Source organism: Aristolochia californica, unplaced genomic scaffold (genome assembly GCF_029961685.1).
Source record: "Aristolochia californica isolate CCGP_79_NKW_82.1479 unplaced genomic scaffold, dmAriCali1.0.hap1 SCAF_12, whole genome shotgun sequence".
NCBI classification, from domain to species: Eukaryota; Viridiplantae; Streptophyta; class Magnoliopsida; order Piperales; family Aristolochiaceae; genus Aristolochia; species Aristolochia californica.
The window spans coordinates 17,967,252-17,993,986 of NW_027181793.1; the positions used below are offsets into that span (position 1 = coordinate 17,967,252).

The 26,735-nt window shown below is 37.6% G+C and overlaps 2 protein-coding genes across 4 annotated transcripts; one reads left to right on the forward strand and one right to left on the reverse strand.

Annotated features, from left to right (window-relative positions):
• The first annotated feature begins 8,395 nt into the window (after positions 1-8,395).
• On the forward strand, positions 8,396-13,213 carry LOC137945911 (putative methylesterase 14, chloroplastic). Of its 3 annotated transcripts, none has more exons than XM_068792001.1 (6): positions 8,396-9,005; positions 9,086-9,425; positions 10,339-10,578; positions 10,661-10,804; positions 11,238-11,372; positions 12,692-13,213. In XM_068792001.1, the coding sequence occupies exons 2-6, from the start codon at positions 9,177-9,179 to the stop codon at positions 12,962-12,964; spliced, it is 1,041 nt and encodes a 346-aa protein (XP_068648102.1). In that variant the 5' UTR covers positions 8,396-9,005; positions 9,086-9,176; the 3' UTR covers positions 12,965-13,213. The 3 variants fall into 3 exon arrangements, with proteins under 3 accessions (XP_068648102.1, XP_068648101.1, XP_068648103.1); XM_068792002.1 differs by having other exon boundaries at positions 8,991-9,005; positions 9,210-9,425; XM_068792000.1 differs by having other exon boundaries at positions 8,396-9,425.
• Positions 13,214-16,899: 3,686 nt separating this feature from the next.
• LOC137946632 (ferredoxin-thioredoxin reductase, variable chain-like) lies at positions 16,900-17,403 on the reverse strand. The gene has a single exon (XM_068792958.1). It carries the CDS (start codon positions 17,401-17,403, stop codon positions 16,900-16,902), a length of 504 nt encoding a protein of 167 aa, XP_068649059.1.
• Between the last annotated feature and the right edge of the window lie 9,332 nt (positions 17,404-26,735).

Sequence of the window (26,735 nt, forward strand, 5' to 3'; positions counted from 1 at the left end):
GGGCTAGTAGGCAACGGCGACGGCGGCGGGCAACACCGAGAGAGCGCTGCGGAACGAGAGATGGCTGCGGCAACATCGAGAGAGGGCTGCGGAATGAGAGAGGGTTGCGGGAATGAAATGGCAGAGAGGGTGTGCGGTAGAGAGAGCCCCGAGAGACAACCCCGCTCGCCGAGAGATAGCCCCGCGCATGAGTCATGTAGATGATTCTCAAAATCGGGCGGAAATCACTTTTCGCCATTTACTCTTGACACATGAACTCCTGAGTCATGGATGTTCATGTACATGACATGAATTTCGGCGTTTCCTAACGACCTCAGGACATGAACTGCGTAATGCGCATGAAGATCATGTCCTGAGTCATGTGCACTAACCCCCCCATAGTGTGCATGACATGATTGGACCATATGACCAAGTGAAAATGTAGGTCTCAGCCACATAAGAGGTAGATCCTATCATAATGTGTCTAGTTCAATTGCATTATGTTGAATTCAAGGGTTTAATCCATTGACAACTTGGTTTGAGAAGAAGAGGAATAAGAAGAAAAGAAAATGAGAAGGAGAAGGGAAAAACACAAGTTGAGGAGAAAAACTTTAGGGGTTAAGAGAGAGCATGTGAATGAGCTCCTCCCCTTCTCTTTCTTATACCACTCACTCTCATAATTACTTAGAATACCACTCAAACTACTTCAACACCCTCCCTCAAGTTAGGGAGAAAACATCAAATATTCCCAACTTGGAGCATGTATTTGTGAGTAACTTTACAGTAATAGCCTTTGTGAAGATGTCTACCATTTGATTCTTTGAAGGGATATATTGCATAGATATTATTCTGGCTTGAAGTTTTTTTCATATGAAATGACAGTCTATTTCAATGTGTTTGGTTCTCTCATGAAAAACAGGATTGGTCACAATATGGATAGTAGCCAGATTGTCACGGTGAAGTTATATAGGTTTGGTTATCTAAAACCCAAGTTCAATCATGAATTATTTTAACCTTAACAATTCACTTACTACAAGTGTCATAGCTTAATATTTGGCTTCCACACTCGTCTAGCTACTACGTTTTATTTTTTGCTACTCTAGGTGATTAGATTGCCCCCAATAGTTGTGCAATAACTAGAAGTGGATTTTTTGTCATCAGGGGACCCAGTACAATAAGCATCGACAAAGCCTTCAATTTTTGTATGACCATGATACTTATATAGCGGTCCTTGACCTGGACTTTTCTTGAGATACAAAAGGATTCTTTCCAATGCTTCCCAATGTAATTATTGGGGTTGATGCATATACTGGCTCATAACACTAATTGAAAAGAAAATATTTGGTCTTGTGACTGCGAGATAGATCAAAGGTCTTGTGACTGTGAAATAGATCAACTTCCCAACTAACCATTGAAACCGACCAACATCAACATCACTATCAGTTCCTACACACAACTTAACATTAGGTTTTATAGGTGTATCCGCATGTTTGCATCCAAACATCCCGGTCTCCTTCAACAAATCAATTACATACTTCCTTTGTGATAGATTACACCATGTTTGGATTGTAGAACTTCAATCCCAAGGAAGTACTTGAGAAGCTCGAGGTCCTTGGTTTGGAACTACTAAGATCACTGCTCATAATAACAATGTCATTCACATATACCGCCTAAGGAATGTTGCCCTTTATCACTGGTTAACACTGAGTGATCACTTTCACACCTTTTGAACCCAAGTTTTTTAACCATAATGGTAAATTTATCAAACCAAGTTTGCACCGACATATTTTCTCCCCCTCAACTACATAACCAAGTGGTTGGTACATGTAGACTTCCTCAGAGAGTATATTATTCAAGAAAGAATTCTTGACATTTAACTAATGTGAATCCCATTTAAAATTGGCTGCTAGAGAAATAAGAACACTAATCGAGTTCATCTTGATAACAGGAAAAAAAGTTTTCATCATAATCAACACCGTAGGACTGAGTATAACCTTTAGCAACGAACCGACCCTTATACCTAGCAATAAAATCATTTGGATGTTAACAGTCGGTTGACTCCCACATTCATTTTGATGATAACAAAACTTAATTGAGCTAATAACTTGCAAATCTAGTATTTCAGATACTTTACCTTCAAGAGCATCTCATGGTCTAAAGCTTCAAAGCCAAAATGAGGACCTCAAACACAATTGAAGAACATCTCTTGAAGAAGCACCCACAAGGAAGAAAATTCGAGTTCAAACATCAAAGACATATATTTAAAATTCAGTCATTATTTGTAAGAGAGTATTCTAAATTCCTATTCCTTAAGTACCTGTGAGATCGGAGCTTTAGGGAACAATTTATACATAGACATGTTTAGAATCATCATACATATCAGTTAGAAACATGTTAAAGCACTTAGAGAGAAGTTTCAATGCATTATAAGTATATACATATTTATCTGGCATTGGAATGATCAATTAGTCATTGACTGTGATTGATTATCAAAAAATGTGCAGGCCAAAAATATGAAGCATGATCAATCAACCATAGTCAATTGATCGATCATCCATGACATGGGCATTTCATGCTATAATGTATGATCGATCATCCCTCAGAGATTGATGTATCATAGTTGTCCAGGCAAGCTGAATTAACATGGAATGATCGATCATCCCTCCAAACCGATCGTTCAGTAAGAACCTTGCCATAAAGGGACTTCAAGCATGATCAATCAAATGAAAATACATTGATCAATCATACTTGTTATGCATAGTCAGAGGGAATCTCAATTGACCGATTAACCACTGGCAATGATCGATCAAATTATCTTTTTTGGACCAACAGTAACAGATTGATTGACCAATCCATCAATCAATAAATCACTGTCTAATAGAAAAGTAGTCGTTATGATCGATTGATCGATCAATCACTTACCATGATTGATCAATCAACATGCTAATTTTTGCCAACAGGCAAATAACGGTTACTTTGAGTAGGGGAAGCTGTAAATACCCCCACCAAATCATGAGTAAAAAAGCAAATGAGCATTGATTGGCATATTCTCAAGCCACAAAGATTTACCTTGCAAATTCCCACCAAAAGTGCTTTAAAGAGAGAGAGAGAGAGAGCCATATCTTTGAAAATCTTCTCTCTCTTTCAATCATCCTTGCATGCATCATAGTACAAGCTCCTTGATTATTCCACAACATGCTACAAAGAAGGAGGCAGTTTGAATCTCTCAAGGAGAAACATCTCTCCAAGTAAGGGTGTAAATTTTCCCTTTCTTTTATGTATTTGTGAAAGGTTGATCTAGAACTTGATAATCTAGATAGAAAGGTTTACTAGTACTAGAATCTAGCAGCAATCTCTTGGGGAGATTGGTTGGTGTAAAAATCATGTATTGTGCTACATGTGGCCAAAGCGAGCCGAAATCCCTTTGTATTTTTCTAGCTATTAGAGCATAATAGCGAATTTTTTTCCAAACAATGGTTCTTAAGCAGTGACTACCACTAGGGCAACATTGAGAACGAAATGTTTTTTTGTCATTGTGGTGTGTGCATGTCTATACTTATATTGAACTACTTTTATGCATGATATTTTGATTACATGCACAAATCATTTTTATTTGAATATTCCCCCCCCCCCCTCCCTGGGATCTCTTGAGAAGCCAAAACTGGATTATACTATAGGGAGAATACCCATTGCACCCGACTACCTTTTTTCCTGGTGTAAGTGTGGCCAAATGCCAAGCGTAATTGTGGTACATAGCCTGAATCTCTTCATCCATGGTAGATGTCCACTTTGGATCAATGAAAACCTCTTCATAATAGTTAAGAATGGTGGAAGAAGATATTGCAGACAACAAAGAGATACAATTTGGAGACAAACGGTGAGTAGAAACATAATGAGAGATAGGGTGTGAAGTAGATGGAAGTATAACAACAGTGGAGTGGGGCTCTTTGTAAAGAGCAATGTGCCTAGTATCATAAGGTGGTCCATAAACTACTGGATATTGTTGAATTTAGGACCCCATGCTTGAAATCTCGAGCAAGATGAGAGAGAGAGAGAGATCGGATAGAGAGGAGAGAAGAGAAAAAAGAGAAAAGAAACTTTAGGCTAGAGAGAGATTCTTCCACGAGTTGAGAAGAGGAGAACTTGATTGAATCCTTCAACCAAGACCCCTATTTATACTATTTTTATTACATATTTAGGGAAATTTCTCAATCAATTAGGATCCCTAAGTACATCAATCAAGGGAAGATAAATCAATTGCATTAATCAAGCAAGATTGCCAAACATCATTATATGCAACATTATCAATTGAGATACAAAATACTTTATTTTCGATTTCCTAATCTTTCAAACACTTGTAAATAATATATGCTATATCAACACCATGGTGAGGAGGAGGAACATGCACAAAACTTAAGACTCGTTTTTGTAGCTCCCAATTACTGTCAATAAAATACCCAGTAATAACCATGTATTCAATCTTTTGATTTTGGGACGTCCAAAGATCTGTGGTAAGATTAATATTTTTAATCTCTTTTAATCTCCTTCTTAATGGTCTTACGAGATATTTTTTTTATAATTCACATTTTTCATCTTCATTACAAAATTAAATCCCTCCTCTTTTACTATCATGAACCCAGATCGCCTTTTTGCACTACACAGGTCTCTAGGTCGCCCCCTCCGGGATTCAAACTCGCAACATTGGTATATCTCTGATACCAAATGTTAAGCACCTAGCCAATACTATCCAAAAGACATGCCTGGTAGGTGGCGGAAAGCCAAACACTTAACTCAGGATTATAACAACATGCATAGAGTACTGGTCATGTAGATAATTATCCGCTGACTACACATTCCAAAACTAACTTTAAAAAAATAAATAAAAATAAATAAAACCTTTTAACTAGCAGAAAATATTAAAAATATGAAGGTATTGAGCAAGCAACAAGGAGAGAAAGAAAACACAAGACCAAGATCCCATCACCGTCTAATTATTATGATACATAAAGTAGTTTTTGCATGTCCACCTACTATTGTCAACACAAGACCAGGATCACATGCATGTCTCATTATTATGATACAGTAAAAGTAGCTTTTGTATGTCCAATTGTTGTTGTCAACTCATTAAAATGTTAAACAACAATACAAGTCCAACATTCTTACTTTGAAAGTGTCTCATTCAAGAGAATTGTGGAGCATATTTCTATAAGTATTGTAAAACTTTATAATAAGGCACGATACAAACAAAAGAGTCAAAATAATCAAATAATTCATACCAGTGCTATGAAAATCAAATAACATTATAACAAGGCACAATACAAACATAAGAGTAAAAAAAAAAAAAATTCATACTGGCACTATGAAATCAAATAATAGGTATAAGAGGGTAATACAAACAAAAGAGTCAAAAGAATCAAATAATTCATACTAGCATTGTAAAAATCAAATAACAAGGCACTGCATATCCCATGATGAAAATAGAAATAACCAACCCATCCATTTTCGGTGAATAGCGTATATATAAAAACAAAACAATACAATGGAAAAACAAAAAATCAATAGAATGGTAAGAACTGTTACCTTCGAGAAATGAGTAGGAAGAAGCTCTTGACACAGTATGAGGCATTCGTCCATAGCAATTTTAACGCGAGATCAAAGAAAAAATAATGGAATACAACATATCTAGAGTAGATAAAAATGCAAAAAAAATCATTGTTCCGCCGGCGACAAAAAAAAACCCAGAAGATAAAGAATGAAAGAACTTACCTCCGTTCCTTCACTTCCTTCGGCGAGAAAGAAGATCAAAGAGGAAAAAATCAAAGAGAAAAAACAAAGAATAAGAAGATGAAATTGAATAAAAAACTAAAATTTACCTAAAGGAGCATATTGCACTCCGATTTCTTCCTATCTTCCCAAGCCCCAAATCCCCATTTCCTCTCCCTGCTGCACTGCCGAATCCATACTAATCCGAAGAATGAAACACGAAAAGTCGAAGAAGAGAAGCATCGCTCAACGCTAGCTCGTCGCTCGGGCCTTAATTAAGTTAATGAGCCAGCTCGCGAGCTTCTGAACTGAACCATGGTTCGCTCAAGCTCAGCTTGTTAACTTAAATGAGCTCGATCTCAATCTCAAATTCTGTTCAAGATCGAGTTAAACTAAATCAAGCCGAGTTTGAGCCTCTTAACAACCGGCTCGGTTTGATGCCACCTCTAATGAGAATGATCTTAAACTGAGATCAATTCCTACTTCCTATCTCCTTAAACCCTAAACACACTAACTACAGTTCCAATGATCTCAAGTGACACTAAAGAGGTTCTTTCCCAAGCTCTCTAAGAGTTTATGGCCTAAAAGCCCTTGCCCCGTTGGAAAAAAAAAGTAGATATGTTAGTATTATGTGAAAAGAGGGTTGATCCAATACAAAAAGTCATTTGGTGCAAAATATGCAAAACAACTATCTCAACCATCTGATCATATATATATTTCGCTCCAAATGACTCTTCGTATGGGAGCAGCTGTGTTTGTGGAGATATGTTAGTAATACACATCGCAAATCAAATCTGGCTTAGTCACATGCTAAAACATGTCACGTGCCCGTTTCCTATTGGCGGTGTTTGTGAGTCATTGCCACGTCAAATCTACGTGGCATGCACCAAGTGGACGTGCAGGTGGCGTCATTACTGCGTTTCAACAAATCCGAGACACAAATAATAGAGTATAGAGAAGGGACCACCAAACTTCAATTTTAAATATTAGGGCATCTCATTTCCAGGTTTGGTGGCCCGTTTTAATGCGATTATTGTCTCTTTTCTTTGTCTTGTGGGGCCACCGTTTGATCATGGTGCATCAATTCAGCCTTAAATTTTAATTCCAAGATTAGGGTTTGGGATTTAGCCTTAATTAGAGATTGTCATGATGCATCAAAATGGAAAGGTGGCAATAGGGAACGTTTCAATTCAGTCTAAAATCTTTGAGATCTTCCACTTCCATGAACATTTGTGCCAAAATCACTTTCTAGCTACAAGGTCAGTTCTCGTAGTGAGAGGAGAGAAAAGAGATAACAAGAGAGAGGAGAAGAGGGAGGAGAGAGAGAGAGAAGTTGCATGAGGAACACGACGAAGAGGTCGTAGATTAGGTCGAAGCCTTTTTTTTTTTTTAATATATGATTTTTTTATAAGAGGACACTAATAGTCTCTAAAAACGTATTTCTACCTAGAAATGCATTTCCAATATTTCCTAAAAAATGTATTAACAAGGCCTAAGAAATTAGAATATCATTGTGAAACGAACATTTCAAGCTTTTTCTATTGGTGTTTCTTAAACCTACAGTTTCAACGAGTTTCCTTCGTAAATCAAGAAACTCAACGAAATCCATCTGTGATTTGATTCTTGTAAATGAAAATGTGTCGGCCAACATACATTAACATGTTTCGATTTTTAAAATCATGATGGTTACATGGGGATTTCTAATGTTAAGGTCTTGGGTTCAAGTCTCGCGAAGATTTTAGGGTTACAAGTATAATTTTAAAATATTTTAAAAAATAAATATTTTGTTAATTTTGACTATATTTGATAATATCTGATTTTGAAAATGTGTTTTATGAAGGGAAAGGATGATAGAGTAGAGAGCGAAGTTACGATAAAGAACATTTAAATTTTTTAACAAGTATCTGTCATTGACAACTAATGTTTATATACTTAGATTAAATCTCAAAATTGCCAGTAACATGACATTACAATTTACATATGGTCAAACAAGCGTATCGATCGATACATCAGATTTTTGGCCCGAAAACCTCTTTAAAAATACTCGAATTAAGCATTAGACATCACATAACAAAGTTTGATCTAATAAGTTCGTTCGCCCCTAATCTTTGTTCTTTTCTAATTTTCTACCAAATTATGTATTAAAATCATGATTTCCTTTCCAAGTATGAATAGAGGAGGTCCTAATATATAATATGCTAAAAATCTCATTAAAATTCTTATAGAAATGACAAATTTGATTGTTGTAAGTTATGCCTTAAAATTGTACCACAGGGTGCAACCAAAAAACCCTCTTTATCATAAGCTTTTAATAATATTATATTACATTAATATTGATTTCTATCACATATTACATTAAATTAACATTAGTGTGTCTTGTAACCTTCATGGGTCCACGTGGGACAGACCCTGGAGCAGGTACGTACCCAGTGTAATTTAGCAGCGAGGACAGAAGCAGCCAAAAACGTCGCTTACGCGCACAGCTACAGCTGCAAGCCAGGAGGGAAGAGGGAGGACGACCGGAAAATCGAGATTTGTGAAAAAAAATTTCCAGCTTCGGTAATTGAATAATTGAAGATGCTACTAAATAAAAATTTTCTGATAAAATTGGTGAGAGATGAGAGCATTGGAAGCTATCTACGGTTGACTAACGTCTTCCACTCGCTGCAAATCTCCTTCAGTTCCTCTGGTTTTTTTTTTTTCTTTTTCCGCTCTGATTTCTATCACCCTTGTTGACTTTCTATTTTTTTGTGAATTCCCACGAAATTTTTTTCGTGTACAGATAGTTCGCATCTGGGTCGATGCTGAATTTCGTTTCTGCGACTTTTTGAAACGGAATTGTGGATGAGTTCCGTGACATTGTGGAAATGTCTCACAGATAATATGTTGTATTCTTTTTATTTTCGTGTTCTTGCAATTCGAGTTGACACAGTGATGCTCGCTACTTTTTTTTTCCTTTAGTTCGTATTAAGTACTTGTTCTTTTCTCGTCTGGTCTGTTCAACATCTCGATTCTCTGTTCGCAGAATCGATTGACTTTTTGGCTTTTGTTCAGCGACACTCTGTTTCGATCTCTTTCTTGTTGTATCCAAGAAAAACGGGATTTATATTTGGGTCTGCGTTCGCTTTTCCTGTGGTATTTTTTTTTTCTTCTGTGCTGAATCCAGTGATATTCTAACTGAATAGTGTGCAAAGAAAAGAAAAAGCTAATAATGACAACACTCATGTGGGTCCTCTTCTGAACTCGTTTTCCTCTTCCAACCGGTATGCGTACGAATTTTGACCTTTTTCCTGCAACGATTTTCCGCCGACTTGTTCCTTTTTAATTTTTTTTTTTATAGCAGATTTGAATCCTTCCTCCGAGTTCACTGGAACGCAGTTCAATTTATTTACGTAAAGATCCTTTGTGTTTTGATCTTCTTCTCCCGTTTACAAATGGGTAATAAACTGATTTGCATGCCAAAGAAGGGAAGCAGAGATATTGGATCCAAGAGCAAGAGAAGCGGACGTCTATCACAAAGAAAGATGGCCATGGAAGAAGAACTATTGCACCGTCAAGCTCTTTCCATGGCAATTCAGCAGCAGCAGCTCTCTCAGAGGTTTGAGGGCTCCATGTCACGCCGAATCGGATCTACAAGCTCTCGAAGGAGGACAATGTCTGATACATTCTCCAATGGGAAGCAGGTTGGTGTTGCGTGATTTCTTCTATTGATTGTCTTGTTTCCGCAGTTCTTGTTTTAAACGTGTTTCTGCTTGCGAGAAAAAAAAGTGATTCTGCTGCCAATTTAAGCATTTCGACTAAAAACTAGAGATAATGTGTGCAACATGGAAATAACTTAGACTTGCAAGACCGACTTCTGCTGGTGTAGATGAAAACTAGTAGGCCAATCCCCCTCTCACTGCAAAAGTAGCTTTGCATTTACTAATCACTCAGCTAGATGTATCACCTTGTAAGCCTTCTTTTGGCTATAATTCAATGAAAGAAGTGGTGATTTTACTATGAGGGATTGGTGAAACAAAGAGGGGCTAAACATCATCCGTTTTGGTCATTGGCTTGATAGGATAAGTTGATAACAGTTTGTGGGAGTTGAAGTCTACAATGAGATAGCAGTAGAGTACCTCAGAACTGTTAAAGATCAAGTAGGCTGCTAATTTGACAACTCCACCTTAGTCGCAGCATTTGTGTTTAGCCTTCACATCATCCTTTTAGAAATGAGGTCGTAAAATCTCAAGTTGCACATATTATTATTGTTCTTTCTTAAGGTTATAATTCCACTTTCAACTTAGTTGGAAATCAATTGGATTTGACAATGGACAGAAGTGCCCTGCACTGATGCTTTGATCTGTATGAGTTCAAAAAGTATGGCCAGAACAGGGGATTGTAGTTCCCATTTTCTGTATTTTGTTACTTCAAAGATCATAAATAGATTGAACTCTTGCTGTTCCATAAGGCTGTATGAATCAGTTTAAGATGCATTAGTGGATCTGTCTTGTGATGTCAGGATACCTACAGCCATTGATAAAATTGAATGCGTGGTATTGATTCTGTGGCATGTTAAAAAGCATGCATTTCTTATCCTGAAACACATTTGTGCAGGATCAAGATATTTTGGAGAATATTAAGATAAAAAAAATTGTTCTTATTCATGGAGAAGGATTTGGAGCATGGTGTTGGTACAAGACGATTTCTCTGTTAGAGGAAGCAGGATTGTTTCCCACTGCTTTAGATCTCACAGGTTCAGGGATTGACCACACAGATCCAAATTCAGTATCAACTCTGGCAGAGTATTCAAAGCCACTAATTGACTATCTAAGAAAACTCCCTGAGGATGAGAAGGTATTCAGTGGGTTAACTCCTTTAAGCCCTATCTTTTTGGATTATTTTCTTGAACAGGGTCATGATCCTTTTAGACCTACAGGTTATTTTGGTTGGTCACAGTTGTGGAGGGGCGACAATATCTTATGCTCTAGAGTGCTGTCCAGAGAAAATTTCAAAGGCAGTTTACTTAAGTGCCACAATGGTGGCGGATGGGCAGAGACCCTTCGATGTATTCACAGAAGAGGTATGTTATGTTCATGCAAGGCATTTTTGCTCTGTTCAACTCACCACGTGAAGGGGCTACATTGCAAACTCTTACCTTTCAAGTTACCATGCTGTCTTGTTTCTTATGGTCTCTGTCTTATGCCTTTGCTTTATTAAACTTATTTTTAAGGTAACATCCTTGCAAAGTGAACTGTTGACATAATGCTTATGCCGGCAGATGACCATTACATAAAAGGGTTGGAGCAGTTGTATCTAGCATGTTGCTTATAGTAGATCTCTGAAAATTTAAGTTTCTCAAATGTGAATTAGTTTCACTGCTCATTCCACTGTATTTAACATAACAAATTACTAAAAAAACATGATTACAGATGATGGTAACAATTATACCTATAGGCTTTGCTACATCATCTTTAAAATCATAATTTTCTGATGTAAAAATTGGCACTTTGCAGCTAGCATCAGCTGAAATATTTATGCAGGAGTCACAGTCTCTAAAATATGGTAATGGTAAGGACAAGTCTCCTACAAGTCTCATGCTGGACAAACAACAGATCAGAGGACTATATTTCAGCCAGAGCTCCTCCAAGGTATTATTTTTTGAAAAATTTTCTTCCTTCTTGAGCTTTAAAGTTTAGGGGCAGAGAACTTCTTGGGATGATTGGAATGTTTTGCATACATTTGTTGAATGCTTTAAGCTGAATCATTTGACAATCCATTTTAGCTATTTTTACTAGTCTCTGCTGCAGTTTTGTTTATTAACCACTTTTTAGCCATTGGTATTTTGGTTCAACATTTTGCAGCCTAGTTTTTTTTTAACTTTCCCAAATTCCGTTGATATTTCAGTTAATAATTAATGTTGAGTGATGATTGAAATATATAAAATGCTCTCTTTCACCACCTTGCTCAACAGGTTGTCCACTTAAGCACTAAATTCCAAGTGTAGAGCCAGTCTGTAGGTCTAATAAACAACTGGTAAACATGAAGAAAACCTTCGATTGAGCACAAGTCAACACGATCATGCATTGCAATTGACAGGTTCGAGTAATCCAAGTTCAGAACTCCCATTTGTATGTTATGCTGAAGCAGCAGCATGTCACGCACTTTGAACTTCGTTTCTCAGAAACTCTCATTCACAGTTCTGTTGTGACCCCCCCAAAAAAAAGCTGTCTTGTCCTATAATTTCTGACCAGCACAGGAATTGGTAGAGAAAAATTCAATTAGAAGGTTCTTGAAGTTATGATGATTGATTTGGAAAGCATAAGCCTTTAGCTTTAGACTTATTTGTCTGAGCTGCCCGGATTGCCTAGTCATATATGACAAGCAACTGATTTTGCAAATGTACTAGAAGACCAACACAAAACTAAGAAACAAGGAAGCATCTAGCTTTCCCAGTAAATAGGACCAAATATCTATCTGACTTTTTAATAGAAAAGATTAAGGCTGGCATTTGAGTTTTGACTATCTACTTTTCCATCCACCATGGCACTACATGGCTCACGGCAAGCGAATCAAAATGTCAATTCCTGGGTATCCATCTTTTTAAAAATAAAATAAAGTCAAATAAAAAGAGAAAAAAAAATTGAAAATGGTTTTAGTTGTAAAAGATTCTTGGTTTTCCCCTTCTCAGGTTTCAGTAATGCTGTTATTTATTGGTGTTGAAAAACAAGTTCTCATTCATTCTTTTTGGAAGTGAAGTTTTCATTCATATGATTAAAAGAGTTTTTGTAAGTGATGTGCTGATGTATGTTAAGTGTAAAATGGTGAAATAAAAAAGATTGATAGGAGAAAGAAAAAGGGAAAAAGAGAGAAAAGTTGCAGGAAAAGAGAGCCAGAGAAAATGATTCTAAACAGCTAATAAGTAAATTACCTGCATTTATTCTGCATTAACTGGAAGGTCTGTTTGCAGGATGTTGCATTGGCTATGGTTTCCATTAGGCCAATCCCTCTGGGACCCATCATGGAGAAACTCTCTCTCTCACAGGAGAAATATGGTAGTGTACCTCGTTACTACATCCAGACACTGGAAGACCACACTCTCTCCCCAGACATTCAAGAGAAGCTAGTGAGAGAAAACCCACCTCAGGGGGTGTTCAAGATCAAAGGCAGTGATCACTGTCCCTTCTTTTCAAAGCCACAGTCCCTGCACAAAATTTTGCTTGAAATTGCCCAGACACCATGAAACATGATTCCATACAGGCCTTGCTCAAAGACGCTTGGAGTGACCACAGAAGTGTTAGTTTTTATGCATTGTTGTTTTATGTAGTTAGATAGAAGGGGTGAGCTCCAGGAATGACGAGCTTTATAAGATAAGGAGAGGTTTGTAGAGTATTTTCCTTTGTTTCATATTGTTCATGTGTTGTGAAATATTTAAAAATGTGACTAGAAACACCTCAGATTTATGGGAGTTAACACAATTTAGTAATATTTATTTATTTACTTGTATTTAATGTTCCTATTTTAAAAAATTAAGCCATTTGTTGGCCTAGGTAATTTATCAAGAGGAGGGTGAATTGAGATGTACAAAATAAAATGTCGGTGCTTAATAAAAAATTAATGCAAGTAATAAAGTACACGCTAGAAGAGAACACAAAAATTTTGTTCCCGATGTTCCCCTGTTGGTAACCTTTTTTACATTTACGTAATTACACATGATTAATCCAATAACAAGTGGGTAAAGAACCACGTCTTTCTTGTTCAAGGTGAAGAAGGTAGCATAATATATCGAGTAACTAGAAGAAGTACACTATTATGTGTTTAAGAAAGGTGATGAATAAAATTTTAAATCATTGTATGGCCTTAGACGAACAAATTAGTCGAATAAGAAATGATCAAAAGAAAGATATTGGAAGGAAGTTGTTCAAATGAGAGTTTGATTGAACAATATATGTTGATCGACCAAAGTTCAAACTTCCTAACTTGATCGACCAAGTTGCCTTGATTGATCAAAATGAAACAATAGAAGAAGAAATTTTTTGATCTAACAATATTTGTTATTCGAACAAAGAGTGCCTTGAAAGTACAAAGGCGTACTTCCAAGTTTTGATCTAGGTTTGTTAGGTCACAAAATGATGTAAGTGACCTACCACTATAACTAGTAGTTCAATGATAAAATTTTAAGTATTTTATAAAAAAATTAATATGGTTTTCATCTTTTTGCTAGAGGAGAAAAAGTCCATTTTTTTGCTCTAACAACTAGTTCTTAGAACATATTTCATCTATTTATGCTAGTTCTTATCTCATTCATGTGTGACAAAGTTTGCCACACTAGCAACAACCATAATAAAAGCATTCTCACTCTTTGAGATCATCTTTGGGGTTTGAATTGTCTTAGCTTATAGTTGTGTTGGAATTGATCCTCTATAGTGTTAAACAACTTTATATTTTCCAACAAGTGAATTTGGGTTTTGATTTTCAAATTTGACATTTGATTGAGCTGGATCGAGTACAATTGAACCAATATTTCAAAAAATAAAAAATAATTGTACTCGTGAATTTTGAAAATAAAAGAGGCTTAATATGTGTTGAAAATTGTAAGCAAGTAACCCTTGTTTTATGTTTGGTTAACCCATGTGTAGGCTATATCAAACTCTCAACTTTTTTACATTTAAAAGAATTTTAGTAGTTGTAGTTGAGTAATTTAAAATTCCTTTGAAAACTAACTTTGCTTGTTCTAGCAAAAAAATCCCTTTATGAGTCTAAACTTGTGTAGCTTAATGAGGTGTTGCAATTCCCTTTGTGAACATTTGATGTAATATTGTCTTTACTACTTTTTGATATAAATGTCATATAACTATTGACATAGTCAATTTAACTCAAAGTGGCAAAGTAACATATATATTGCGCGCCTAGGGAATGGATTAGTGACTTGAGTTTGTGTTATGAACCATTATAAGATCCCTTGTTTTTGTATCTTGATTCTTTATTTGCTCAAAGTCTTAATTTCATATTAAGTTGTAAATTAACTTGAAGAAAGTTTAAAATTCCTATTAGTGCTCACAAACCCCTCCCCCCTCTTATTTGCAATTAGAAGGCCACAAAGGGCAATTACAACAATACCCAAGAGTTGCCACAACTAAATTAGGCTACACAATCCTAGTCATAACACAAATTTTGACTACCCTAGACAAATATACAGTACCTTACAGAGATCAATGCCTTTTAAAGTGGGTATCCACCTCACTTAGCCTTCAACAGACTTGGACTAGTGTAACAAGGCTTAGTCAAGTACAATGCAAGGGACATTAGCTTTACAATAGAAACACACTTAATGCTTCTTGTATAGGATGATTTCGCAATAAGTGTCCAATATACCCAATCCTATGTGCCTATAAAAGTGAGGAGAAGCTCAAACTAATGCCACTTAACTTGTTCTAAGAATATGAAGCCCTTTGAAGAAGCTCAGATCTGATTGAAACTAAAAACAACTTTTCAAGCCACTGAAATGAGAAGAGGATTAAAAATTTGCTCGCCAATACCGAATATAATAAGATAATATAGACTACATACAATCAGAGAGCTTCAAGTCAGGAACCAATGTACTTAATTTTTTCAGAATAGAGAGTGTTTTAAGCCTTTGCTTCTTCACTTAGTGCTCCACCAAGTCTTGAGTCACTTTGGTCTTCATTCATGACTTGGAAATGGTGAGACAAAGGTTAAATAGATTGAAATCAATGTTACAAAAACTGATTTCAAGGCTATGACTGTTCAATAAAGAGAAACATCAGCATATTATGCTGTTACACAAAAAGAATATCTAATTAGACATTTAAATATACTTCTAAAGAAAGATTTAGTCATCTGATATGCATATAACTTGTTAAGAAAAACCCACTGACACCTATCTGAGTAGATTGTCTTCCCTCCAACAAAAAGGAAGTTCAAGTGTCCAACGCCTTTCATCAGAAATCAACTACACAGCCAATTCTTTATCCTTGATTTGCCTCCCAGCAATGATGAAATCACATTTTTGCAGTAACAAAGAAACATTATATTGTCAAATTATAAAGCTACCAACAAGTAGAAATAGTCCAGCTGCAGTGACCCACAAAGTCGTCCATACTGAATCTTCATTTTTTTAATAACTATAACTGTCTGTTCTATTCAACTGCAACTGTGGAAATTTGCACTCCAACATTCATAAAGAACTTTAAAGTATCAAATTCTTAGTTATAGGCATATGCTCTCTCTCTCTCTATTTCCTCTTGTTATCATTGCTCTTAAGACAAACAAACCACAGAGAATTTAGAGAATATGGGAAAAAATGTGTAGATTTTCAAACATATTAGACAAAATGTTGGAGTCCTAAAAACATAAATCATAGCAGAAGATGAGCATGATCTCAACTACCATCCTTCTACTGGTTGATAATGGCCATAACTCCCTGCTAAACTGATATTTCAACCGGATAAAGACAATCCAAAACACATGTCAACCTTAAAGCAACCCAAAGTTTTAAGAAATTCCTTTTTTAGTCAGAGGTACACAATGAAGAGTTGCCAGATTATAGGTAGATATTCTTGTCATATATACAAAAGAATTTCCCAGTACACATAACTAAAGTGATGCAACTGAAAGGCGTTCTCTGAAGTAGAACAGGTGAAAAAGCAAAGAGCATGTGAGATAAATACATTACAATTAGCGGATAAAAGCTATAGTATTCATTTGTTAGTTCTAATCAAGATCCAGTGGAGAATATGCCGAAGAGTTTTGTATTTGATTCAAGAAAAATACAGCAAAAGAAAATAGTGAGTCCCAAGTTCTGAGGAAGTGTGAAACTCGGGCCAATAATTTTTTCCTTCCCTAATACATCGTCTTTATCCCCAGATGTTCCATATGAATTAAAACATGACAACGATTCTCAAGAGAAGAAAAGAGAAAGAAAAAGACAGAGAGGTAGAGAGAATTGAGGTGAGTCTCAAAGAAGAAAAACTTACTCTCCTATATACATGAGCTTTGACTTCCCTTCCTTGTATCTAATTAACCTATACACGTAAACAACAAGTCTTACACGAGTAGCGTGAGCCAATTGTAACAAGGTTTACTCGGCATCAAGCAGCGGCAGAGTTGACAATTTGATATGCCCGTAGGGGAAGAAGAGCACAAGGGATGCTTATTTCAATCGACATACTCGAACTCATCCTCCCTGAGATGCGCAAAGAACTTAAGAGGGCCCTGACGACCGGCGACGTTGTGCGCGAGAAACTCAACCTTGAAGGGGAGATTGGCCGAAATTTGCTTCCCCTTCCATTCTACCACATATTGCTTGATCACCCCTTCGATGCCCATAAGATCCATCTCCGAAACCTTAGGCACGTGATAAACTTTCAAAGGGACCTTCACCCGAACCCTAGACCCAACCTTGGCAGCCGGGGAATCCAAATCCGACTCGGAGGAGGAGATTTCGTTTTCGGTGGGTTTTAACTCCGCAACCTCGCATGAGATCCTCGTCGTGCACCTCCGGGTGCTTCTGTCCGGAGGGCTGTAGGTAATCGAGAAAGGAACGGGAAGGCGGCCACTTCTGCTACAATTGCAGGACGGAAGGAAGCGACGGTGATTGCGAACATCAAACAAAGAGTAGGAGGAGGAAGAGGCAGAAGCTGAAACAAAGGTAATCGGCATCCTCACGTCGTGCTTCGGGAAGCCGAGAGGGAGAGTAATGGTGAAGGCCTACTGGAGGAGAGGAGAGGAGAGGGGAGACGAAAGGGATAAAATAATACCAGTAAAATACACCTCCTCAGAAGCCAGGATTGAGAAAATCGGGTAGAAGACTTCACTCGTGGCCGTCACGGCTTGTGGATGAGGGATGAGAGGCTGGAGGTCTGCCAGTTTTGGGTTGGGACCCTGGGCCTTGTGTGTTGTGACACGAACCCTTATCTTCAAATCCTGCTTGAAAATATCAAGCCTCTATTAACATTATAAAAAATTGAATAAAAATCAAATAGATTTTCCTAATGCATTTAAAATCAACTTAATTAATTTAAGCACCCCAGTTGAGATTATAAGATTAACTCATTAAAGGTTTAGGTTATTATCAGACTTTTTTTTTTCAAAAAAGTTCTAAAAAATTAAACAGATAAAGTATAAGCTACAGTGATTATCCACAATATTTGTCAACATGAAATATCAATAAGTATTAGAAAGAAACAATCCACATGATATTGACAGTAGAAGAGAGAGGGTTGGTTCTATGAAGAAGACCTGACATGAATTATCTCAGTGGTCCAACTCCAGCTCGGCCTCCCCCTCTCCCTTGATCTCATCGGTTAATTATTTTCTCTATTGCACCTCAATTTTTTTGTATATGAAATTAATAATAATCACGACAATATTATTCTTCATTCCTATATTCTATAGAAACGATCTCGAACTTACCACTGTAGACTACATCGAGCTCATAAGTAAATTACCATTGTTGACTTGATATTTATTTTTCATTCCTATAAAAATAAATATTAAGTTTCTTCCATTCGAAGCTCATCATGCTACAGAAACCCATGCCAGAAATAAGAGAAAATTATATAATTAAAAAAATAATTTATTAACACTATATGCATTATCTTAGGCTTGGGGTTGGATACTAAAAGAATAAAAAGAAATTAGACCAAATACTAAAAATATGCACATAAAAAGTAAAATACAATTAAGAAAATAATAAATAAAAATTGAAAGAGGAAAGGTAAAATTCGTAAAATAAATTTAAAATAAAAATATAACTAAATTTTAAAATAAAATAATACATAAAAATTTAAATTAAAATAGGAATTATAAAAATAAATACAAATACAAAATAATTTTAAATATAAATATAAATAAATATAATTAAATAACTAAAGAACAAAATATAATAATAAAATAATTTGAATTATAGGTTATCTTCCATATTTTCAATGACTTAAAATTTCTAGCTTTCAACTAACCAACATAGGTATGAGGAAAGGATTCTTTAAGAAAATAAATAAAATAAAATAACACAAAAATAAACTCCTATACGACAAACAATAAAATAAAATAAATATATTATTAATTTATTTATCAAGGTAAATAATTAAATTTATCTTATAAAAAGTTTAAACATAATAGATAAAGGGAAGCAAATAATATAGAAAACGAAAAATAAGATAAATATAAAAGCAATCGCTCATAAGTAAATTAATATGATATTTAATTAATTCCAAATTTAATTATCAAAATAATTAAATCGCACGTACAAAATCGCATGTGCGAAATAGTCTTCTCGCAGGGGGGGGGGGGTGAGATTATTTTTCCCTTCTAACTTAGGTCCTCTGGTTTCCGCTGAGACGAGGAACAACGCAGTGGGAAAAGCTTCCAACGGCGCCGGCGAGGAACTTTCATCGGGGATAACGGCTGCGACGGAGGCGGCGATGACTGAAACAAAGGTGAAGGCATATGAGTGGGAAAAAATCGAGCAGCGACGGAAAGGCAGAAGGCGGCCGGTGAGACAGCTATTAACGACGACAGAGGTGGCCACAACAATGGATGGGAGGGGCTCTCGCTCCCGCTCCGCTCGGCAATCCAACTCCCGCTCCCCGGTCCTGACTCCCCTGAATCCCCCGCCGCTCGTTAAATTAACGAGCCGTCTCACGAGCTTTATGTGCTAAACCTTGATTCGGTCTAGCTCGGCTCGTTAATTTAAATGAGTCGATCCCGGATCTCGAACTCGGATCAAGATCTAGGTATACCGAATCGAACTGAGCTCTGCTCGAGCCGTTTGCGAGCCGGCTGGTTCGAAGCCACCCCTACATACAAAGGTGGTTCTTTTTGAGCATGTCAAAGATAATGGAACAACTAAACTTCTTTTTTCCTAAATATGCTTTTATGTCAGTTTTTCGTAATAGTTTTATTTCCATTGTTAAAGGTGTTGAAGAAGGCCTTCATACTTTCCATTGTTAAAGGTATTGATCTTGATCTGAGACCAAGTGATTCTAAAGATGAATCTAATGGGGTGGATGGAAATACTAGAAGAAGAGAACCATGGACACTAGAGGACCTTGGTGTGTGTCTTTATTTTTAGATTTGTTCCCCAAAATTGCTACTTTCATCTTGAGTTCCTAAAAAACTTTTATTTTTAATTTTGACATATTTCTATATGTGCATATCTTGAGTGGGGATTATAAGTTTGTCTTCATTAAATTGAAGCCCACATGAACTTTTTACTGGTTGGTGTTCTTTGCAATAAGATGAACTTTACCAAGATTTTATTGCTATTGTAGAGAAATTTTCAGTTGACTAGTTGGATTCTTATCCACATCAAAATACTTTTTCTTAATAATTTTTCTCTACTTGATTCCACCTTTGATTCTCTTGTTTGGGATTATTGAGAATTCAATTTGTTTGTCTCCTTTGTTTTTTACATGAACAAATAGAGGTGGCCACCCAAGGAGGTATGGAGACCCTTCATCCTACTCAACAATAAATTTACATGTGTATTGCTAGTCGATTATCGTAATAGAACTACATCAAACTCTTGTCATGGAAAAACCAAGTTCAACTAATAATGATTTAAGCCACAATATTGCACTCAAAACATGACTCATGACATGATATTCTGCTTCAACACTTGATGTTGCTACTACACTTTGTTTCTTACTTTGTCAAGTGACTAAATTTTCTCCAACCATTATATAGTAGGTAGAGGTTGGTTTTCTATCATCAACAGAAGCAACACAATCAGCATTTACAAAGTTTTTAATATTAGTATGAGGACAACATTTATAGAGCAATCCTTGTTTTGGATTCTACTTCAAATACCAAAGGATTCTTTCCAAAGTTTTTCAATGAGAATTTGTGGTTGATGCAAAAATTGGCTAATAATACTAACAACAAAGGAGATATCTAGCCTTGTGGTAGTTAAATAGATAAACTTATCAACTAGCTGCTGAAATCTGCCCACATCTACCTCATTTCCAAAATCAGCATGCAACTAATATTAGGATCCATAGGAGTCTCAGTAGGTCTACAACCAAGCACCTATTTCTTTTAAGAGGTTGATGACATATTTTCTTTGAGATAGAACTATATAATGTCTAAGACTACAACATTTCAATTTCAAGGAAGTATTTCAATAGCTTGAGATCTTTGGTTTGAAATTACTTTGCTAGACCTTCCTTTTTTTTGAATGCCACTTTTATCACTCTATGTTATAATAATATTATCAACATATAATGTCATAAGAGGTTACCTTGATTAGTAAGTTTAACAAAAACAAAGTGGTCAACTTCACATCTCTTGAACCAAATTGAAGAACCACTTTACTGAGTTTATCAAAACTAGGCCCATGATGACTATTTTAACCTATGGATAGGCTTAGAAAATTGGTACACCTTCTCCCATTCAACCACATAGCCAGTGCAAGCACCACTAAGATTGTTTATGAACCAACAACAATAGAAATAAAGCTATTTGTAGTTCCCAAGTTTACTAGCGAGATGTTCAGAAGTTCCATAGTCAATGATCCATCGTGAAGTGACTACTTCAACCTATAGATAGACTTAGCAAATTGGTACACCTTCTCCCATTCAACCATATAGCCAGTACAAGTACCACTAAGATTGTTTATGAACCAACAACAATAAAAATAAAGCTATTTGTAGTTCCCAAGTTTACTAGCGAGATGTTCAGAAGTTTCATAGTCAATGATCCGTCATGAAGTGACTACTTCAACCTATAAATAGACTTAGCAAATTGGTACACCTTCTCCCATTCAACCATATAGCCAGTGCAAGCACCACTGAGATTGTTTATGAACCAACAACAATAGAAATAAATCTATCTATAGTTCCCAAGTTTACTAGCGAGATGTTCAGAAGATCCATAGTCAATGATCCATTGTGAAGTATAGAAATATGAAAAAAAGAAGAACATGTACTTGGAGTGACTAGCATAGTAATAGTAGTGGAAGATGTGAACGACATACTTTTCAATTTTCACAATGTGTCATAATCTTCAGTTGCGAGAACAACCTTGCCCTGAGAGGAGTCAGAGGATTCTGCAGCCTTATACTCATTCTTGACATTAACTTGATTAGACTTTAAAAAATCTAGTTTACTATGAAGTCATTAACACCTTCGAATCACATGATAGTTCAACTCTTAATAAATACATATTTTTGAGTTTATGGAATCACTAGTGTTAGTGTTGCCTTTGAAATTTATTGAATCACTTGTACTATGGTTTCAATGACTACAACCACGTCCCCCTCTTCCTTGCCTCTTACAATGTTGCCACCACCTCTCCCTCGAGAGAACTTGATAGAAGTGTGTTATGGACTCCATAGCATCACGAGTTATCCACAGGCATAAGAATTAAATTATGTCAATTTACTTTTAATGTAATTTCATTTGGTTTGGTTTGGTTTAGATGTAATGTGGCGTGAACCACTTGACCTATGGGTCTATTTTGTAATTCTGTCCTCAACCCTATTTAGGGGGACGTCAAGGGAAGGAAAATAAAGTATTGAGAAACTAGAATTAAACAGGTCAGATTCTCCCTCAGAGGTCTAGGTCGGATTCTCCCTCTGAGGTCCAGGTCGAACTTCCTTCAAAGCTCAATCATTCCATTCCTATTTCCATCATTCCACGTTCAAGAAACAAGAATCCTCTTCCAGTGTCAGGAACCAATATGGAGGGAAGAGAGGAAAGAAGGGTGACTCTATCCATGGGAAGAACCTAAAATCTTGGTATCAGACAGGTCCACCCTTGGGGATTCCTCTTCCCCCGAGGATTTGAGGCAATTAGTTGAAGATAATCGCCAGAGGACAGACCTTTAGGCTCAATCCCGGGAAGAAGTGCATCAGACAACCTCTGACCTGCGTGAGGCCATAAAATCCATGGATGCCGCCATCCAAGCTCTCCTCTGGCGACAAGATGACAGTGTTACACGAGCACAACCGCCGGCAGCCTACTCTCCACCGGCCGACCACCATCGATACCACCCACCACCTCCTCCACCACCACCAATGCGTCATCACAATCCCCATCTGGGGCCTGCCGCTTAGGGACCAAATACGGTTCCCAGGTATTTAAAACTAGACTTTCCTACATATGATGGGTCTAAGAACCCCTTGATTTGGTTAACCAAGTGTGATCAGTTCTTTTATCATAAAAAAATACCTACGCATGAGAAAGTTTATTTGGCCGCCTACCACATGCTCGATGAAGCACTTCTATGGTACCACCAATTCCGAAATGACCAATTGGTTAAGGATTGGGCAACCTTTAGACAATCTTGCATGATGAGGTTTGGTCCTCCAGCTAGTAGCAATCCATTGGGCGAATTAATCAATTATAAGTAGACTGGATCACTAGAGGTCTATCAAAAGACCTTCCAGGAACGGTTGGCCCGAGCTAATCAGTTTGTCAGTCACACCTAGTATGTTCATATTGTTACTGCTGGTTTGACAGAAGCTCTGTGGCTGGAAGTTGAATTACATGGTACTACAGATTTGGACCATGCTCTGAATTTAGCCAGGTCAATTGAGCATAAGCAGCGTGTTCTAAAGGATTCACTGGTCAGAAAACGAGCTTGACCAGGAAGGCACAATGCCACTGTGCCAACTCCTTACTATGGACCTCCACGTTCTGGAGCTAGTGTAGCCCCATGCCCAGACAACTCTAACTCGACTCCACCTGCTCCTTACTTCAAAAAACTGAATGGACAGGAAATGGATCAGAGAAAGGCCAAGGGCCTTTGTTTTAACTATGATGAACAATATGTACAAGGTCACCAATGTAAAAGATTATTCTGTATATGTCTGTGGGAGGATGGTGATGACATACTACCAGAGGAGGAGATCGTGGAGACAGACCAAGAGGGTCCAGAGATTTCCCTTCATGCCATGACTGGTCTGCGCAGTTCCAGTACCATGCAGGTTAAAGCACAGTTACATCATCTAAAGTTACTTGCTTTAGTTGATTCTGGCAGTACACATAATTTCATCAGTCAGCCAACGGCATAACAACTTGGGTTAGTAGTCCAACGACAGACTGGACTTTCTGTATCAGTAGCCAATGGGGCTAAAATTACCAGTGTGGGCATCTGTCTAGCCACACACTTTGATATTGAGGGACACACATTTATTGCAGATTCCCTAGTGATTCCACAGTCAGGCTTTGATTTGGTATTGGGAATTAAATGGCCACAACTGTTGGGGCCAATATTATGGGATTTTCAGGCTTTGACCATGTCCTTTACAGAGGACCACCGTCAGATTACATTGCATGGCACCCAAACACCAGTGCCCTGCGGACTTCAGGTTGTTCAGGTCCAGATCACTGCAAACTGTAAGTTATCTCAATTACTTAGAGACTTTGAGGATATCTTTCATGAACCTACTATCCTACCGCAAATTAGGCACTGTGATCACCGTATCTGTTTGAAAACGAGCACTGAACCTGTAGTGGTGCGTCCTTTTTGTTACCCCCACTTACAGAAGGATGAGATTGAAAGGCAGTGCCAGAAGATACTAGCCCAGGGTATTATTCAGCCCAGCATGTCTCCTTTTTCCTCACCGGTATTACTGGTCCTCAAGCATGATAAGTCGTGGAGATTTTGTGTGGATTAAAGGCAACTCAATGCGCATACCATTAAAGATAAATTTTCCATCCTAGTGGTGGACGAGTTGCTAGATGAGTTACATAGTGCTACTATTTTTACCAAGCTCAATTTGAAATCTGGCTATCATGAAATCCGAGTTCATCCATCAGATGTGGAGAAAACAGCGTTCCGCACGCACCACAGGCATTTTGAGTTCCTTGTAATGCCATTTGGTCTCTCAAATGCGCCTTCCACATTCCAAGCCCTCATGAATGAGGTATTTTCCTCTCTCTTAAGGAAATACGTTTTGGTATTTTTCGACGATATTTTGGTCTATAGTAATAGTTGGGAAGAGCATTTTCAGCACCTTCACAAGGTATTTACTCTTATTTGCTCACATCATTTGGTTTTAAATCAATCCAAATGTTCTATGGGAACCTCAAAAGTGGCATACTTGGGCCACGTTATTTCAGCAGTTGGGGTGAAAGTAGACCAGAGTAAGATACAAGCCGTCATAGATTGGCCTCCTCCCACATCCATTACAGCATTAAGGGAATTTTTGGGCCTAGCTGGGTATTACAGGAAATTTATTTGCAACTATGGCTAGATTGCAGCTCCGCTCAACAACCTACTAAAGAAAAATGCCTTTACTAGTCTTAGACAGCGACTCATTCCTTTCAGCAGTTGAAAGAGGCCTTATCATCCTCCCCAGTTTTACAGCTACCAGACTTTGATGAGTCATTTGTGGTGGAATGTGATGCTTCGGGGGGCAGTATTGGTGCAGTGTTACACCAACAGGGACACCCGATTGCTTATTTTAGCCGCCAATTTGGCCAACACCACCACAAGTTAGCAACTTATGAGAGGGAACTGATCGGATTAGCAAAAACCATACAACATTGGCGGCGTTATCTTTGGGGACGCCCATTTATGATTCACACTGATCATTGCAGCCTCAAGTATATGCTTGAGTAGCGCCTCACTACCTCACTGCACCAGCATTGGTTAAGTAAACTTATGGGGTTTGACTTTACTGTGAAGTATAAATCTAGGAGTTTGAATGTGGGGGCTAATGCTTTATCTCGCCGGGACATTCCAGACTCGCAATTACATGCCATAAGTCAGCCCAGAGCTCTCTTGTTGGATTCTATACGGGAAGAAACAAAACAGTACCCATAAATTATTGCTTTATATCATGAGATCCAGCAGGGGACAGCGGCAACCCATTGGACTGTTCAGGATAATCTGGTTCTCTTCAAAAACAGGATCTTTTTACACCACACGTCACCACTGATTCACAACATTTTAGCCTCCTTCCATGACAGTACACATGAGGGCCGACAAAAAACATATTTCTGGATAAGTCGGGAATTTTATTGGAGGGGTATGAAGCGCAGTATAGCCGATTATGTGGCGGCTTGTCAGATTTGTCAACGGAATAAAGCTGAATCATTAAGTCCAGCAGCTGCCGTCACAAGTCTGGTATGATATTTCCATGGACTTCATAGATGGACTTCCCTCATCGTCAGGCAAATCCGTTATCTTTGTAGTGGTTGATCGTTTCTCCAAGTATGACCATTTCATACCTCTGGCGTATCCTTACACTGCAACTCACGTCGCTCAGCTTTTTGTGGATAATATTGTACGCTTACATGAGATGCCTAATTCCATTACCAGTGATAGGGATGCCATCTTTACCAGTACATTATGGAAAGAACTATTCAAGCTGTAGGGCACAACGTTAGCATTCTCTTCAGCCTACCATCCGCAGATAGATGGTCAGACAGAGGTCGTCAATAGGACAATTGAGATGTATCTTCGTTGTTTCGTGGGGGACTCACCTAAACGGTGGGTTAAGTGGCTCGCCCGGGCTGAATTCTGTTACAACACCTACCACAGCGCACTCGGAACAACCCCATTCAAGGTAGTATATGGTAGAGACCTGCCCAACCTTTTATCATATGAACTGGGTGCCTCCAAGGTCGCCATTTTGGACCAAGCATTAGCAGAAAGAGACACCTTGCTCACTGAGGTGAGCACTCATTTCCAAGTGGCACAACATACTATGAAGTTGTATTATGACAAGAAGCACCGGGAAGTCTTCTTTTCTCCAGGAGATTATGTATGGCTGCGTCTCCAACACTATAGGTAGTTGTCACTGACAGCCTCTAAACGCGACAAGCTCTCTCCGAAGTATTATGGTCCCTTTTAGGTTATGGACCGCATTGGTAGAGTTGCCTACCGCTTGCAGCTTCCACCAGAGGCCAGGATTCACAATGTGTTTCATGTCTCCCAACTGAAGGCCTTCCAAGGTGACTCTCCCTTGCTGCACACACCTCTGCACCCACTACATGAGGGACGTGTCCTTTCTACTCCAACACAGGTATTACAGGCTCATC